General features: G+C 36.2%; 2 protein-coding genes across 2 annotated transcripts in view; one reads left to right on the plus strand and one right to left on the minus strand.

Moving 5' to 3' along the window:
• Nucleotides 1–19,545, plus strand: part of LOC124644423 (M-phase inducer phosphatase-like) — a 44,341-nt gene that overhangs the window by 10,155 nt on the left and 14,641 nt on the right. The window lies entirely within an intron of this gene.
• Nucleotides 4,666–10,725, minus strand: LOC124644424. Its single transcript, XM_047183764.1, has 2 exons — nt 7,740–10,725; nt 4,666–6,842 (listed from the first exon to the last, which is right to left on the minus strand). The coding sequence occupies exons 1-2, from the start codon at nt 10,158–10,160 to the stop codon at nt 4,923–4,925; spliced, it is 4,341 nt and encodes a 1,446-aa protein (XP_047039720.1). The 5' UTR covers nt 10,161–10,725; the 3' UTR covers nt 4,666–4,922.

The following is a 19,545-nucleotide window of genomic DNA, read 5'->3' on the forward strand; positions in this document are numbered from 1 at the left end:
TAGACATACATACATTTGTATTAATTTAATTCATTTATCACGGTTTCAAACCATCCCCATTTTACTATCTATCAACTACATAATATTCGCAATAGACATAAACAAAAATACCGCAACAAGGAAGTCCAAACGTCAAATTGGTGACACAAATTCAAGATGGCCGACAAGTGTGAATGTTCTCAATAGACTGGGCTATTGTCTTAATGAAATTGACATACTTATGACATCCTATGTTGCAATCTACATAGTGTACTTATGTCAGTTGGCAAAAGAAATTGAGACCCTACTTTTGGGAAGGCGGTTAAGAAATATTTATGATTTTCAAAAATTTTATAGCGTTCTAGAAGTCGGTGTTTCGAAGTTTGAGCTTTGTTCAAATTGACGCAGATTTAAATTGACGATCTTTTCAGTGTTTTTATAACCGATTTCAGAATAAGATGTTCAGAGTTAAACCTTAAAGTATGTATGTATGATTGCGCGTGATTATCTCACGTTAGGCTAAACTTATTTTGAAGCAGTTTTTTGCATAGTATTTTTCAGAGTCAAAAGAAGATTTTAGGGAAACCATTGAAGTCGCTTTTTTGTAAAAAGTCTGTTTATTAAAAATAGTTTGTTCACATATCTCTAACTTTTTTTTAAAAACCTTTAGGCGTCTCACGTATGGTTAATAATGTTTAGCTTGAAACTTCCAGCCTGATGCAATATTTTCCCAAAAGTCCGTTGACTTCCCATACATACTCTATGTCAACAAGAAGTACCGCTGTACTGCATATTCTAGTTATAGTTCGGCCATTCAGAGAATGCGTTCCTGACACGTCGCGATTGAACTGACGACGTAACTTTGCAATGGCGTTGCAGTTACGATAAAAATATTTTTGCTGGTTGTTTACCGTTTTAACAATTGAGGAGCATTAAAACAACATTATTATATCAATTATCAATGAATGTTATAATTTTGTGCCAAACTGAGTGTCAAATAACTTGGTAAACAATATTTTTCTAAATCTATACTGCGCTATTACAAGGTTATGTCAGCGGTTTATATTTTGTAGTGCTGTGCTAAAAATAACAGGCAAGTATCGTAATCTGTTCTTATACAGTTATAATATAAAATAATACGTTTTGATTTTCTTTTTAAGAATTGGAAAATAATGGACTATAAGACTTAATTATAACGTTTATGAAATATAAAAATAAAACTATGACCAAACCGCATTTTTATACTTAGATTAAAAATGGTAACCCCAAATGGCGTTATGGGCCGCCATTTTGTGACGCTAAAACAGTCGTCCGTTGTCGTTTCGTGCGCATAGACCACGTTTTTCAAGTGTTTTCGATCTGTTTTTATTTGATTACCCGGCTTTCGTTAGACCGAGATATCAGGATTGATTCTGTTATTGATAATAATATAATTATACATGTAGGCGAAGATGATGATGAAGACACCACCTCCTCAAGCAAATCGGAGTCTGATTAATATTCTGTTCGCACATTCAATTCAATGTACTTGTAACAAAGAATAAATAAAACAATTTTATTATATGAATATTACCTTTTTTTGGTTTCCACTTAAATAACTAAAATATAAAACAAATGATTCCGCCAATTTAAAACGAAAATAATCTTAAAATAATGCGGCGGTTCATTTTGAAGGAACGGTAACGAACTCAGTGTTATGTTGTGCCCATCACTAGTCGTGACTAACTGATAGGTGTCAGGAACGCATTCTCTGAACGGCCGAAGTATAATGGATGGCGCAAGTCTGTTTGACGTTTCACTTCGACTGTCAATGTCAATTTTCATTGTAGCAAGTTTTGGTTGAAAATTTTTTGGTGTTTTGCTAAATTGAAGACGTATTTTGCAGTTTTGGGTACCTTTTTCACGGCATAACTAAATAAAACAATAATAATGAAAGGTTGTGAGTTGGTGACCTTGTACCTAATAAATATCTTCATTTTTCATCTATCAAGATAGCGTCTTTCGCGCGCAAAATCAGCTGTCCACTTCACTGACCATAAAATTTAAATTCCGAACGACAAGAGACAATAAACGCAGCTTTTATCGCGATTACGTCATTTCCTATTACATCATAGACAAAGGATGTATCTGATTAAAATGGCGAGCCCGTGTTCTGAATTAAGAATTCAGTGACAGTAACGGTCTTTAGGAGAAAACTTACGTAATTCATATATGTTGCTATATGACATTACTAGAGGTTTCTCGCGGTTTCACTCGCGTCCCGTGGGGACTACTGCCTGTACCGGGATAAAATATAGCCTATGTCACTCGGGAAGAGTGTTGCTTTCCAACTGTGAAGTATATTTTAAATTGTTTCAATAGTTTCGGTACCTTTGGGGTACAAACGAACAAAAATTTTAGTATAGACATACTACAGATGATCCTTTTTTTTTTTTTTTTAACGACGTCAAAAATCATCAAATGACCCCTCCCGCTGTGGGTTAGCAGCGGTGAGGGAGTGTCAGACTCTTACTGACTAAAAACCGTCGTGTTCCGTCATAGGCCTTTTATGTACCAGGGCCGCGGTATCTCTTTCGAACAACCCGCAGCCCCGGCAGGCCTTGGCCCTGCTGGGCCCCGCTGACTACAGATGATCCAGTTTTAGAAGATTATAAAACTCTATTATAACTAAGGTCAACAAACTCGCATCACGCACGATAAGAAGAAGAATTTACAAAATTCCTCTTACCTCAAGATAATAGTTAAGCTCTAAGCTTTCAAAGTAAACTAAACATTAGTTAATGTTTACTGTACGCGTCGGTTTAACTACAAAAGCTCGGTTCAAGATAACCCCTTTTGTTTTGTTAGTAAGTTAAGTACAGTTATGAAGAAATGTTAATTAGAGATTATTAGAGAGAACTTGGAGATTTTTTTTACTGCTATCGTGGGAAAACAAGAAAAGTTATGTTATTGATTCTGTTCTTAGTTTTATAGGTTCTGCCAAGGCTGCGGGATTGTGTGGTTTTAGTCAATAAGAGTCTGACATTCCCTCACGCTGCACCCACAGCGGGATGTCTTTTGATGATTTCCTTAAGTTTTATAAGTAGATGTAATATTATGGCAGCTTCTATCAAGTATTATTCTCTCGTTTCTTGAAATCTTCTGTGGGAATCTAGTTAAAAACTAGTCCATAGCCGTCCTCCATAAATAAGTTGTCCAAAAGATTTTTCAAATCGATCTAGAGCTCACACACAAAGTCATTCATGTACATTCACACACACATGTATAACTCACACACTTTCTTGAGATAAAACATCTATAATACCCAAACCAGATGATGATCTAACAACAAAAAAAAAAATCACACTAAAACCATAGTTATCCTTGACGTTTATATCAAGAACATATTTCTAAGTTGTCACTGCAGTTGTTAGGACTTATCTACCCGACTGTACAAGTTTGCGTCGCTTATTGCCGACATCCTGTTTGATAAACGCGTAACGGCTAAGCTGTTACTGAGATGTACTTCAAATGTGGTTTACTAAGTTCTAGAGGTTAGATTTCATGAAAATGTTTGGAAAAATATCTTGGTTTTTATGTCTACGTTCCTTGTGGCACACTGGTACTCAGCTGCATGCTGTTAGACTGGAAGCCGACCCCAACATAGTTGGGAAAAGGCTATGCAGATGATGAATCAAATTGTTTAGTCAGACTGATATCGGCTTAATACCTGATCTTTGTAATGTGCGTACTACCATTCATCTACGTACGGTGGACACATCAGTGGTAATTGTCATGCACCTTAACTCAATAGTAATAAGTGCGATTTTCCTATAAAACTGTTACCACAGACCTGAAGTTGACTGTACTAGTTTAAACTATCGGCCGACTAAAACTTTACAGTGTGCTCTAAAGTGACAAATTCTTAATCTCAGAAGAATTTTATCTCCCATCCATATGAATACAAAAGTTTTTCATTTTGCTCATTTAAAATCTGTCAAATAAATTCTCACTACCGTGAAGGAATTAGTTAAACTTTAAAATAAGTAAGAAAAAAGCCATTGTTTCGACCGGGGGCTGCAGATTCTGTACCTTTACATACATATTTATGTATCTTATTGTTAGGATTAAAACCCGGAAGAATTCACAGGAGATACAGTTACACACCCCTATTATAGGTGCTCTATATAGGGAACTCTCATTGCGTCCGCCATTTTTTTCATCTGACAGCTCGCCCCAACTTGGCGCGAAAAATGACAATGGCAACTCACCGTGCGAATCTCTGATTGTCTATTGTTGTTCTACTTCCGAATTTGAAATAAGGGGTTCGGAATTTAAAATCTTTCCCATGGTATGTCTGGTCATCTTTTTGACCTTTGGGCAATTGTTACCGTTTCTTATATGGGGCGGAATTTGCTAAGATATTGAGAATAAAAGTATTGATTGAAAATAGCTATGGGTAGCGGTTTATCTCACGGGATAAATGGCCATGTTCTGTTGAAAAAAAATATTTGACATCTCAGCAGAGCTGTCAAAGTGACGTTAATATTTTTTGTGTCGTCTTTAAGTATTGATGAATTTATTACACAAGAAATATAATATTATGAATGAAATAAATGTTATAGGCATCAAGTCTAACCGGATTCCGCCTAAAAATAAAATGTTTTAATACAAAAACCAATATTTGGAGATGAATAAAAGATCTTCTTCGATAGTAATAAGGCGTGTAATCAGCGATTGGTTTACAATAAAACAAAATTTTGTTATATATCGTGTGCGCAAGTGTCGAGCGAATTTGCAAGTGCATGAGGCGCGGCGCGCGGAGGAATTTGGAACTAAAATCGTAACGCCATCTAGTGGGGCTCGCAGGAATCGCAGGTACATGTTCGATTGATGACGATGCGTAGACATGCCGCCCGCCTTGGAGTGACAGCCTCCAACGCAGAAGTAGAAGTTGGGAGAAGTTAAGGTTCTTCCTCCTGTAGTAGCGGACACAATCTGGGGTATGACCGTCGTATTACTCCGTTAGCTGTTTTGATGTCAGCTACACGTGCTAGTCCATCCTTCCCAGGGAAAGTGGTTATGACTCGTCCAAGACGCCATTTTAAGGGTGGCAAATTGTCATCTTTGATGAGCACTAATGTATTGGGTGCTATTGTGCCGGTGTTGTACTGCCATTTGGTCCTTGTCTGCAGTTCCGAAACGTACTCCTGCGACCAGCGTTTCCAAAAATTTTGCCTCATTTGTTCGATGCGCTCGTAGCGGACCAGGCGTGATGTATTCGAAGCTGTGAGGTCTTCGCAGGCAGGTGCAGTGAGCGGCCGGCCAATCAGAAAATGGGCTGGTGTAAGAGGGAGTAGGTCGTTTGGGTCTGAAGACATGGGATACATAGGTCTGGAGTTGAGGAGGGCTTCAATTTGTGCTAATAATGTTGAAAATTCCTCATACGTGAGGTTAACGTTTCCTACGCGACGGAGATGATATTTAAAAGATTTGACCCCTGCCTCCCACAAACCTCCAAAATGTGGGGAGTACGGAGGTATAAAGCTAAACTTAATATTTTCATTTGCTGCAAAATTTAAAATATCATTTTCACTATGATTTAAAAAATCTGAAAATTCCTTGAGTGCGCCTACGAATGTTTTTCCGTTATCGGAAAATATATAAGCGGGTTTTCCGCGACGACATAGGAACCTTTTTAAAGCAAGTAAATACGCCTCAGAAGTTAAACTTGTGACCAATTCTAGATGTATCGCTCGAGTGGTAAAGCATATGAATAGGCACACATAACATTTTTCAAGTTTTGAACCCCTTCCCTTCCGATTCAATATAAACATAGGTCCCGCATAATCCACACCGCAGCGCAAGAAAGGATACCCCGGTTCCAATCTCTCAAAGGGTAAGTTACCCATTTTTACTGATAGTGCCTTCCCTTTCTGGCGAGTACATATAATGCACTTATGTACCGTCTGCTTAGCTAAATCACGACCCCTGAGTGGCCACCAACTCTCTCTGATAGTAGCCAAGAGAAGCTGTGGACCAGCATGGAGTAGACGTTTGTGTTCAAATTGAAAAAGTAGTCGCGTGAAGGTATGTTTTGAACATAACAATATAGGGTGTTTTTTACTGTATGGGAAGGTGCGTGAATTTACTAATCTACCTCCCACTCTTATAATGCGATCAGAATCCAAGAACACATCAAGACTAGATATGTTTCTCATCGACTTTACAGGTAAGTTATTTATCAATTGATTCAAAATGTCTGCAAATGATGCATGTTGTGCTAAGCGTACTAAAACTAACGTTGATTTATTTAATTCATCAGCCGTTAACGGACCAATGCTACGTTCCGTTTTACTTTTAATTCGTGCATTATTAATGAATCGTAACACGTAAGCGGCTGCACGTCTCATGCGATTAAAATTTGAAAAACGTTCGAAAATAAAAATACTAGTATAAGTCGACTGTGTAAATAAAACCTTTGATTTCATTTCTGGTAAATCGTTTAAATTTATAATTTCATTCTGGTTGTCATATTTAAAATTCATGTGCATATCCTTTAAAAATGCTGGCCCGTGCCACCAAATATCTGTACTTTGAAGCGCGTCGAGCGTGAGCCCGCGAGATAAGAGGTCAGCCGGGTTGTCTTTACCAGCAACATGTAACCACGGCAACTCACCAGTCAGTTCGTTGATTTGCACGACTCTGTTCTGCACGAACGTTTTTAACAAATTAGGTGACATTTTAATCCAATTTATGACAATCATTGAGTCAGACCAAAAATATATGTGGTTAAATTTCAATCTCCATGACTGAACAATTTTTTGATACAGCTTGGCACCAACTAACGCTCCGCACAGCTCAAGACGCGGTATTGTGACTGGCTTAATTGGTGCGACTTTGGTCTTGGCACAAAGTATCCTAACTGTAGCTGGTGAGTTGTCATTGTATGTACTTATAAAGGCACATGCACCATATGCATCCTGTGATGCATCCGAAAAAATGTGTAAATCTGTATAATTTGTATTTATTTCCCTGACATGACGAGGAATTTTTATGTCTTGTAAGTGTTGAAGAGTGGCAATAAAGTTTTTCCACGTAGACAGAATATCATTTGGTACTGGATCGTCCCAACTTAATTTACAAAGCCATAGTTTCTGTAAAAGTATTTTCACAATTATAATTGCGGGTGATAACAAGCCTAATGGGTCATACACCTGTGAAACAACGGACAAGATAACGCGCTTAGTCACCTGAGTAAAGTTTTGATCAATTTTTGTCGTAAAATATAATAAATCTAAATAATTTAACCAACCAATACCCAGAGTTTTAGTTAAACAATTTTCTCCTAAAGATAAATCTTTTTGTTGATCTGTTGTAGATGATTCCGAATTAAACAACCATTTACGTAAATGGAAGCAACCAGATTTTAAAGTATCATTTACTTTGGTACAAATATCTAATAAACATTGTTTATCATCATTACCTGTAATTAGGTCATCGACAAACAGATCTTCGTTGATAACCTGTTTTATGACGTCATCCTTACATTCCGACGCCAGCTGTTTGATGCAACGAATGCTTAGATAAGGAGCGGACGCGGTACCGTATGTCACCGTATTAAGCTGAAATACACCGAGTTCATCGGATTTATTTTCTCGCCAAATAATTAATTGAAGATTTCTTTGATCCGGTTGTAGATTAATTTGCCGGAACATCTTCTCGACGTCGGCGCATGCAACGAATCTAAATTGACGAAATCGTAACAAGATTGAGAAAACATCATTATGTAAACTAGGGCCAATATGCTGAATATCGTTAAGCGATTTACCCGAAGTTGACTTCGCACTACCATCAAAAACAACCCTAAGTTTCGTAGTGCTACTATGAATTCTTAAAACACCGTGATGCGGTAGAAAATAATTTGGTGATGGATAAGAATTGACTCGACTCATGTGACCTAAACTCAAATATTCATTCATGAAATCACAATATAACCTTTTATATTCAGGCGTAGATTTATCTAATTTTCGTTCAAGTGCGTGAAAGCGATTAAGTGCGAGCGCATACGTATCTCCCAGTGTATCGCTGGGCTCGGCTAATGGAATGCGCACAAAAAACCGACCCGTGTTATCGCGGTACGTAGTTTGTAAAAACAAGTTTTCACACAAAGACTCGTCATTAGTTAATTTATTTTGCGGAGGTAGTTCTTCTAGCTCCCAGAATTTCCTAAGTTGAGCGTCTAATGATTGTGAGTAATTGCATTGAACTCGATTGTTGCGTGAAGTTTTTTTATTCAGCAATGGGCCAGATATTACCCATCCTAACTGAGTATTCTGAAGATATGGACCACTACTTAGGCGAATCAGTCCATCAGTTAAAAGTTCCCAGAATTTATCTGCCCCAATTAATAATTCGATTTCTGATGGCGAATAAAATTCCGAATCAGCTAACTGTACATGATCAGGGATATTTATGTTTGAAGTTGTACCTAAACATGGTAATTGAGCTGTTATTTGATTCAAAACTAAACACTTCATGCGTGTGTTATATTGTGTAGTTTTAGATCTCAAATTAATTTCACAAGATTGTGTAGAATTAGTCACCGAGTTACCTACTCCGGAGACTTGCACAGTGGACTGTATTAAATTGAGTTTAAGTCGTTTACATAATGATTCCGCTATAAAGGAATGCTGACTACCATTATCTAGTAAAGCGCGAGTAGTGTGATAGTTATTGCTTTTATCTGCAACCTCAACTAAAGCTGTAGACAGCAGGACAGTCTCTAATAATGAATGAGTAGTGCTCTGATGTGTCGTATGAGATGCAGAATGTAATGTGGCAGTATGTAAAGACTTACCACTAGTTGTATTCTGTGACGATGCCTGAGAATTATGCGCAACGACTGGCGAGGTGGATACACTCGCGCTATCGTCACATTTATCATGAAGTAGATTGTTGTGTTTTTTGTTGCATTGCTTACACGGACCAAACCAACACTCATCTGCCGAGTGATTAGCGCGTAAACAATTGCAACATAACTTCTTTTCATTAACGAATTTTATTCTATCATTAATATTTAATTTTAAGAATGACTCGCAAGAATAAAGCGGATGATTAGCTTGACACATAGCGCAAATACGAGGACGTTTGGAATTTTTATTATTAGGTTGTTTATTTTGTGTTGATGTGTAACTATGTGATTTGTTTGATTGTTGTGACTGTGACGGTTTTTTTATGTTATTATCTGTGTATGATTTACTATGTGCAAAATTAATAGTTTCCAGTACGTCAGCCCGATTTTTAAGAAACGTTATTAAATCATCAACCCTTGTACGTGAAATTGACTGATTTTGACTATTTATAATTGAACTTTTGTGAGTCTCCCATTCTCGTTCAGTAACAGAATCTAGTTTAGATGTAATTAAATAAATAATCAACGTGTCCCACGACTCAGTTGGTTCGCCGAGGTTTTTGAGGGAACGTAGATTTTTGAGAACGGTATCAATGAGTTTACGAATTTGATTAGGTGATTCCTTATTAAGCGACGTCATAGAGAATAAAGCTTTAACATGGGTTTGCACAAGTAAACGGTTGTTATTGAATCTGTTTTCTAATAACTCCCATGCTACATTGTAATTCTCTGAGGAGAATTCTAAGGATTTAATAACCAATAATGCACTGCCAGAAAGAGAAGATCGTAGGTAATGGAATTTTTGCACATTATCTATTTCTTTAGAGTTATGTACTAGAGAAAGGTAAGTATCGCGGTACTCCAACCAATGATCATAAGATCCGTCAAAGGATGGAAGTGAAATTGTAGGCAATTTAACTTTACTAAAAATTTTTGAACTGTTTTGAACATCATCTGCGTTAATAATACACTTAGCTTTGGTCACATAAGCGTAGTAATTGGTTTCAAAAGATTCCCTCTCAGATAGTTCTTTTTCTACTTGACTATCAGGTATTTTTAAGTCTATTTCATCCTGAATTTCTGTAAATTGCTCTAGTAGTAAGTCTACTTTTTGTAAACGAGTTTGTAATTCTGATTTTATGGTTTCAGTCGTAGTCATTACTTCTACCGAGTCCACATATTTCATGAATAGTCTAAATTTACCGCGAACAACACCTCTTCTTTTGTTTAAATCTTTAATTAACTCTTCACTACTGCTACGACTTTCCTTTGATGGAGTTCTAGTCATTTTGTAGTTTGTGGAAGGCAGTGGAAACCGTTATTTTGTACTTAAGATTAACAAAGGATATTTTTATATTTTTAAGTTGAGGGTAGCGACGAGACGAAAGAAACTTACGCGTTTTTAATTATTTAAGTATCAACACAACACAACACAATACAACACTATCAACACAAATGAAGCACACAATAAAGAAAAGGGCTAAGGATTGATAAGGATGATTGGCCTGACCTTTTTATGCTGGTACCATGGGTCCGTAGATGTTCTTGCTGGTGACGTCGTTCGTGCGTCCGATTTATGCTGGTCGCAACGATTTCTTCCGCTGCACCCGGCGCTGAAGGTCCAACTTATGTTTGGAGATGAATAAAAGATCTTCTTCGATAGTAATAAGGCGTGTAATCAGCGATTGGTTTACAATAAAACAAAATTTTGTTATATATCGTGTGCGCAAGTGTCGAGCGAATTTGCAAGTGCATGAGGCGCGGCGCGCGGAGGAATTTGGAACTAAAATCGTAACGCCATCTAGTGGGGCTCGCAGGAATCGCAGGTACATGTTCGATTGATGACGATGCGTAGACAACCAATCGTGGGAATAGACAAATTAAATGATAGAACACTACATCACCTTTTTTCGTCATTTGAATATATTTACATAATTTTAGCAAAAAGTATTTAAATTAGTTGTCTTTGGCAAGCTTGTTGGCAGTCATATCTATTGTGTTAAATGTTACCTCTTCATGCCATTATCTAAAGATTCTATTGTTTTTTTTAAACAAAGCGTCCATAAGTCATAGAAAAATAATGTTAGTGGAAAAGGTAAGTAGGATAAATATTGCTTATTTACATATTTAGTTTCAATTCACCATCATTTCCCGAGCCTTTTCCTAACTATGTTGGAGTCGGCTTCCAGTTACTTCAATTTTATCGCAGTGTCCAGGTTAGTTTGAAATGTAATCATGAATATTAAGTTGCGTAATAAAAAAAAATATATAAAACACTGTACTTTTTATTTCAAGAAAAAGTCAACTTAATTTGGTAAAAACTAAGAACTGCCATATAAATAGCTGATTTTAATGCTTAATTTTAGTAATATAATTTTTCCGCTTTTAGTCAGATTTGAATACTAGACAAATAAATGTCTTCGAGCCCATTACAATAAAAATTACGACCTCAAAAAATCTAGGACAAAAATGGATCTTACAATACAAGGGATCGGTTATTGCAATCCGCAGTAAGCCACGAGTTGCTAAGCAACCTAGAAATAACGTTAACAACCCATAGCAACATACCATAAACAAATAGAATGCATCATCAAACAAAATACTGGCACTTTGCAAAACCGTTAATGACGTCATCGCCTGAAAGGAACACTACTGGTTTATTTGAATTCGGAACAGACGTTTGAATATGGAACGTGTGGGAGCGTTTAAAAATAGAATACTAAACTGTTAGTGTAACGTTATTGTAATGAGATTCCATATTTGGTTTAAATGTGGAATAGGAATTGATGAAATTAGACATCATAGAGAGAGTACTATTCGCCCAAATTATATTTAAGTACCGCAAAAATGCTTCTGAAACAACAAAAACTTTATATTAGTGATTGAAAACTTTGCCTAAATAATAAGTCCAAAAAATATCCTTGAAGTACACATCAAAACAAAGGCATAACTGTATTAAAAAGTCAAAGTTTATCTAGAACAAACGTACTTCAAACTCCACTAACCTACATTTGTGTCCAAATAGGTCACACACATTTATGGCCTTACTACAAAAACTTTAAACCCTGTTTTACACCTGTCTAATAAAATTTTGGCTGCAAAATGAACCATATGTCAACGTCATAATTTGACATTTTTTTAGACAAGGCATAAACTGACATTTAAAAGTTTTTGTGGTAAGACGGTCAAGGTTTAAACAATATAATATCTAAGTTCGTTAACGGTCTCAAATCATATTTGAAAAATTATCAGTCAGACTGAAATCCTCATCCTTGGCAGGCCAGAAGCCAGACCAGAAGACTGCCTATCTGAACTCCTGAACCCAGATACCCGGGCAACCCGCTACACCTTAGAAAGACTGGTTGTTAGGCTTCTGACTACCCGTACCGACTACCAAAGATGTTCAAATGACAGCCGGGACCCACCAATTTAACGTGCCTTCCGAAACACGGATGGTGTCTAATATTAGGTACCGTGAAAGTTAACTTTCATACATATTTCGCAGTATTTTTTACTCAAAATCCCTGTTAGAATGTCTGCACCTTGCATCTGGTCTTTCTACCCATATATCACGTTAATCTTATAGTTTTTGCCGCGCTTTTAACTGTCAGTGTCAAATGAGCCGCCTGTTTTCTAATGGCTGGAAAGATTCACTTTTCTTTTTTACACGCTTTTTATTAGCTTCACCTGTATGTTTGTATGTTTGTAACCGACTTCTTTGGGCGCGATTTTGACCCACTTTAAACGGCCAGATTTCGTTCAAACTTTGTAGATTTATTGAGGACCGATGACAATACACTAATTTGATAAAATTATTCCATTTTTAACCGACTTCCCAAAAAGGAGGAGGTTACACATACACATCGATTACTCCGAGGTTTATAGACCGATCTACGTGATTCTTTTTTTGTTCGACTCGGAATAGCTGCCAGTTGGTCCCATAGTCATCAGGTCAGGATCTGATGATGGAAACCCTGAGAAATCGAGGGCAACCTTCGAAAGTTGTAGGCATACATAGGGTAAAAACTTGACACTCAGGTGTACGCCTAAAAGCACTATTCAACTGTGAAGATTTGGAGCTGACCTGATGATGGAGACCAGAGAGGGTCCAGGGAACTCGACAACTGAATATGTAAACTACCTCGTGTTTGGGCTTAAATTATTTGTATTGACAAGACCTTTGCAACAGTGAAGGTTTGAAGCTGACCTGATGATGGAGACCAGAGAAAGTCGAGGGAACTCGACAACTGAATATGTAAACTACCTCGTGTTTGGGCTTAAATTATTTGTATTGACAAGACCTATGCAACAGTGAAGGTTGGGAGCTGACCTGATGATGGAGACCAGAGAAAGTCGAGGGAACTCGACAACTGAATATGTAAAATACCTCGTTTGGACTTATATTCTTTGTATTGATGAGAACCTCCCACTTGTATGGATAGTGACAACTATTGGTAATATCACCCGTGTTGTCACGTTACGCACCAAATCTTCAACCATCAAGAGACCAACATCCAAAATATGTATTTTACCCGTAGTTGAATAAGTTTTATGTTTTACGCATGTTATTTTAGAAGAAATTTACACTTTACATATGTTTAAAATCAAGTATACAACAAATATTTACTACTTTACTTTTAGATCAAATGTACAAAATCACAATATTGTTAAATTGTCTTTCCATATCTATGTTAATTATTTTAAGATAATATTGTTATTCATATTTAAACTTTGTTAGTATAAGGTCAAATTGTTATATTTATTATGTATATATGAGTCATAATGTGTAAATTTTGTTCGAATTTAATGTATACAGTACAAGTGCAAATTATGTAGTTCAAATGTTTTTAAGTATAGTTCATCCTTAGTTCATTTTCGCCCACCAAGGACGTTACTGAAGGAACGTCCTTGGTGGGCGGTATGTTTGCGACTAACATTTGAATGCTTCCTACTCGCTCGATAGATGGCGTTGTCGCGTTTAAATGCGCGCTATGGTTTCGTTACAAGCGATACTCTAAGACAAAATGTTTTTTTTTGTAAGACTTTAATATACCAGCATAGAACAGTGCACAGAGGCGGTTTTATTTATCATCACCCCATCTTGTGTACTAGTAGGTCAGCAGATCACCTAGTAGCTTAGCTAGGAAACAACAGTCGATAAGGCAGGACTCGTTGTTAATTTTTATTTCCAATAATTATCTTTAGCCGTTTTCTCTAATATTGTCAAATTTTTGTATACTAAAGAGAATTTTAATTCTACAAAACAAATAATAGTTTAAAAAAAAACTAAATCTACTTTAAAAAAAAAAAAACAAACTAAAAAACAGAAAATGCAAAATATCTTGATTCCTTTAACTAACAAGGCTATAATACTAAAAATAGTTGCCAAAATAAGGCGAAAAATTTTTTTCGATCGTAAAGCACTCTCTGATGCTTCGCATCGCGAGTCGTGCAATAGTTTAAAATTAAAAAGCTATTATAAATAATCCAAACTAAAAAGTAGAAAATAAATAATAGTTTTAAAAAAACTAAAAAACACGCTTTTTATAGAAAACCGAACTAAAAAGTAGCAAATAAATTTTAATGAATTTAAATTAAGAAAATAGTGTTCAAAATTTCAATGAATATAAATTAATAATAGTGTGAATACAAAAAAAATATTTAAAAAAAAATCGGTAAAAAAACTTTTAAGTTAAACGGTTTTATCTTATGTGCACTGAAAACTAGAAAATAAAAAAATAGTTACTTACCTGTCAACCTACGTAGGTGGTCCCGGTCATATTAAACTAAAATAAAAACGTGGGGCCCATTAACTATTGCTGTAGTACTTTCTTCTAGAGGTATAATAGGTGTGGATTGCATCGACTTACTATAATCGTAACTGGAGATTTTGACAATCAATAATCAGCCGTAGCGGCTTCACCAGCGAACGCCGAGCTCATGATCTACCAAAGTATAAAGATATGCTTTGCCATAGGTAGGATTTCACAGGGGCCCCACGTTTTTATTTTAGTTTAATATGACCGGGACCACCTACGTAGGTTGACAGGTAAGTAACTATTTTTTTATTTTCTAGTTTTCAGTGCACATAAGATAAAACCGTTTAACTTAAAAGTTTTTTTACCGATTTTTTATTTTCTAGTTTTTAGTATTTAATGAAAATGCGTACCGAATATTCCTCATTCTATCTAATTCATTTAGTGTATCATTATTACACGGTCTCTTACCTGACAATTTATTACAATCTAATTCCTCAATACATAGCCCTTCCAGATACTTTTTTTTTTAACAACCCCAAAAATCATCACATGACCTCTCCTGCTGTGGGTCAGCAGCGGTGAGGGAGTGTCAGACTCTTGACTAGAAACCGTTTTGTTCCGTCGTAGGCCTTTTATGTACCAGGGCCGCGGTAACTCTTTCGAACAATCTCGCAGCCCAGGCAGGCCTTGGCCCTGTTGGGCCCCGCTGGAGTTACTGACAGTTTTCTACTTGTGAAGCCCTTTCATTTGATACCCGTATTGGTGGGATTGATAAAAAATTGTTATCAGCCATTTGGTAGCGGCGGCCATCTTAGATTTCAATTTTGCATAGTAAATTGTATTCTACTTGTTGAGACCTTTCATTTGATACCCATGTTGATGGGATTGATAAAACCTACGTTATCCGCCATTTTATAGCGGCCGCCATCTTGGATTTAATTTTTTATAGTATATTGTATTCTGTTTGTTGAGCCCTTTCATTTGATACCCATATTGATGGGATTGATAAAACCTACGTTATCCGCCATCTTAGATTTCAATTTTGCATAGTAAATTGTATTCTACTTGTTGAGACCTTTCATTTGATACCCATGTTGATGGGATTTATAAAACTTAAGTTATCCGCCATTTTGTAGAGGCCGCCATCTTGGATTTTAATTTTATATAGTACATTGTATTCTACTGGTTGAGAACTTTCATTTGATACCCATGTTGATGGGATTTATAAAACCTAAGTTATCCGCCATTTTGTAGAGGCCGCCATCTTGGATTTTAATTTTATATAGTACATTGTATTCTACTGGTTGAGAACTTTCATTTGATACCCATATTGATGGGATTGATAAAACCTACGTTATCCGCCATTTTGTAGCGGCCGCCATCTTGGATTTCAATTTTTTATAGTATATTGTATTCTGCTTGTTGAGCCCTTTCATTTGATACCCATATTGATGGGATTGATAAAATCTACGTTATCCGCCATTTTGTGCCGGCGGCCATATTGGATTTACAATGTTATTGATATTACTATATTGTATTGTCATCGGAATTAAAGGTGTATACAAAATTTCAAATTAATCGGTTGACAGGAAGAGGGTGAAATTTGAATTACTAAATTTGACCCAAGAATGAATAAATAATAAATAAAACAAACGGGGTAAGCTAAATAAAACCGTTTAAAAAGCGTGGGGTGCATGGTGTCAATAGTTATAAATATTTTATTGACAGATATGAGTAGAGTGATTTTCATTTCGATATGACCTTAAAAAGCACCCCACGCTTTTTTAAATATTTTTTTTGTATTCACACTATTATTAATTTATATTCATTGAAATTTTGAACACTATTTTCTTAATTTAAATTCATTAAAATTTATTTGCTACTTTTTAGTTCGGTTTTCTATAAAAAGCGTGTTTTTTAGTTTTTTTTAAACTATTATTTATTTAGTAAAAACTTTTTAGTGGTTTCATCCGCTTTGGTGGTTGGGGGTGTAATATTGATTTGCAAGGTTCTATTTTTGGAATACAATGTGTGTAAAGAGTATGTGTTTATGGAAATTGTTCCTTAATGGTTGAAGTTTTTTCTCGACAGCTGTCAACTCAGCTGCGAAAAGCGCAAGGTGTCAAACGGCTGTCTGCAGATTGGCAAAGTTATTTGACAAGAACTCGCAAAGAATTAATAATAGCTGAAAGTCCTCTGCCACTGCAAATAAGTTACCCATTTACTACAAAACTAAACCGTAACGAGAGCACTTCGATTTTTAAACAAAATCAAAGATGGCGGAGACCTCCCGGCTTCGCTCCCGCGTCGCGAGCAACATATGGCGGACGCGGCCAATATGAAAAATTGCGTGACTGCGCCCAATCAAATATTGTTTTACATAGTTGGCAGATGTTACTAATGTAGCACTTTGTAATGCTTAAACACTGGTGTTTATGGGTTCGTAAACTTTATGGTTTCAAGGACTTTTGGGTTTAGATATACGAACTGTTTTTGAAGTTAACCACCTTATTTTGATGTTTTAAAAGTGTGATATATCCTTCATGAAGGTTCAATCCGTCTCTATAATATTGGGATGGGTCTTATAAAGAGAAGAGAGGCTTATCTCAGAAACTACACAACCAATTTTAAAAATTCTTTCACATACATAAAGCCATATTATCCCTCTATATTACAGCCTACATTTCCACATACCACAAGTAACACCGACTTCACACTCTAGTCTGAAGACACATCCTGTGGTCACTCCTTACTATATCATTACACACATGCAGGAAGTTGGTAAGCGGTCAGGATTCAAGCTCCGGTGCGTATTGCCCTCAATATTATGTTTCGAGGACAATCTTGGAAACTGCTGAGCAGCTATCTGATTTTCCGGTGTCTTGGTTTGAACGGTTTTGGGTGCAATAAGTAGGTACATAGTTTCCGTTGGGACGCGGGTGAAACCGCTGGTGGACGTTTACTATGTGTATCTACAGGTTGACATTGGCTAAGTCAGTAAAAGTTATAAAATGTGGTATTTCAGTATGCTTCATGATTTCAGGTAGGTTTTGAGGATTACCAATAAAATATTTTAGTTAAACAAGAGGTCCACTATTGAAGATATGCCCAAGGGCCCGTAAGACCCTAAGTCTAGTAATAAAATTCCCACAGCCTTTTCCTACATACAAACCATAAATTTTCAAACGATAGTCTTAATAAACCTACTAACGGTTCTTTCTTACGGTCATCTGCCTTCAAGAAGAAAAAAGTATAACAATAATCCATACCGTTGCATCGGATCAAAATCTTAATAAGATTTAGCGAAAAAAATCTATAAAATCGAAGGGGAAGTTTTAAGGAAGGAACTGGCTAGCCAATTTGTCTATTGTGTTCTGCAGCTGCACTTGCAAGCAGATGTGTAGCACGCGCCGTCTTGAGATGTGTGGTAGTGGCATTATGTGTCTATGGTCTATGGTCTATGTCTGTCAGTTGTCAGTGAGCGCGGGAAAGTGTTTTTTTGACGTTTGCGATTTTTTTTTTGAGGTTAGGATTTGTTGTTATTTCTAACAGTTTTCACAAAATCTACGTAAGTTAAAAATACGTTCTGGTTCTCAGCTGCAGCCAGTCAGACTGGAAGCCGACCCAAACATAGTTGGGAAAAGGCTATATTATCTACTTAAATACACACGAACTTCCAAGAAAACAGCAGAACTTAAAACATGTATTTTATCCTTACATGGCAAAATATTTTTTTTTATACTTAAAGAAGCAGATGGTATCCACGATAAGATTAGCTATCGAAATGATTTGTAGCTGCCATTTCGATTCGATTTAGCATATCGATTAGAAATTAATCGAATGCTAAACTCATCATCTGCCTAGCCTTTACCCAACTATGTTGGGGTCGGCTCCCAGTCTAATCGTATGCTGACTGTTTTAAAATAAATTTGAAATTAAAGATAGAAATGTTAATTTGTTTATTTATTTGTCTGATGATGCTTATCATTGAAAAAAAATATTTTAGCGATTTCGAAAAAGGAGGTTCTCAGTTTGAGCTGTATTTGTATGATTGTTTGTGCGCGATTGACCCGCGTACGGCTGAGTCGTAGTATATTTTTCAGACCTGGAGAAATTTTGGGTCATATTATTGAAGTCGGTTTTATTTTTTTGTTTGTCAAAGACAAGACAGTGGACCTTCTTTTTTTTTAATCGATTAAAAAGGTCAAGGACTATTCCCGTTTCGTCCGGAAACGGAAGCGCACGTGCGCGTAATAAAAACGTTCAATTGAACGCATCCCATTCACTTTCATTCAATGAATTAATGATAGCAGTGTATTGAACGAACATGTGTTATGAGTATTTCAACCCTTTTTCAACTTGTTTTGCATATTTTATTAGAGAAAAAAAAATAGATTTTGAGAGTTAGAAAACGTTATTTCTATCCCTTAATTGAGTTTTAAACCATAATTATATGAGTTCCCAATATTATATCTATTGTTTTGCCTACTAGAGATAAAATTCTGACATTAGTCCTAGAACATGTCAAATTCTTATGCGATCGGCCGTTAGTACATTCTAGTAGTAAGATACCGCTACAAAACTGTTTTTACAGCCTTATTTTAATAAATTTTGTTTTAAGAAGACATTTTTCCTTTGAAATCTCATTAATAGGCATTAGAACATGTATTTACGTAAATATGTAAACAAATTCTAATGTTAAACTGCCATAGACCGACCCGCGCAAACGGAACTTTTTTACACCCGCACGCGAGGCACGGGACACGAGCGTACAGCCAAGTTGAGACCGTTACCGATCGATAGAGGCGTATTGTTACAACGGGGGTGTTGGGGCTATATAAATATATTTATTTAGAGTATAAAAATATAATATTATGTTAGTGGAAATTGATTTGTATGGTAAGCCATTTTTTA

Source organism: Helicoverpa zea, chromosome 30, assembly GCF_022581195.2.
Source record: "Helicoverpa zea isolate HzStark_Cry1AcR chromosome 30, ilHelZeax1.1, whole genome shotgun sequence".
NCBI classification, from domain to species: Eukaryota; Metazoa; Arthropoda; class Insecta; order Lepidoptera; family Noctuidae; genus Helicoverpa; species Helicoverpa zea.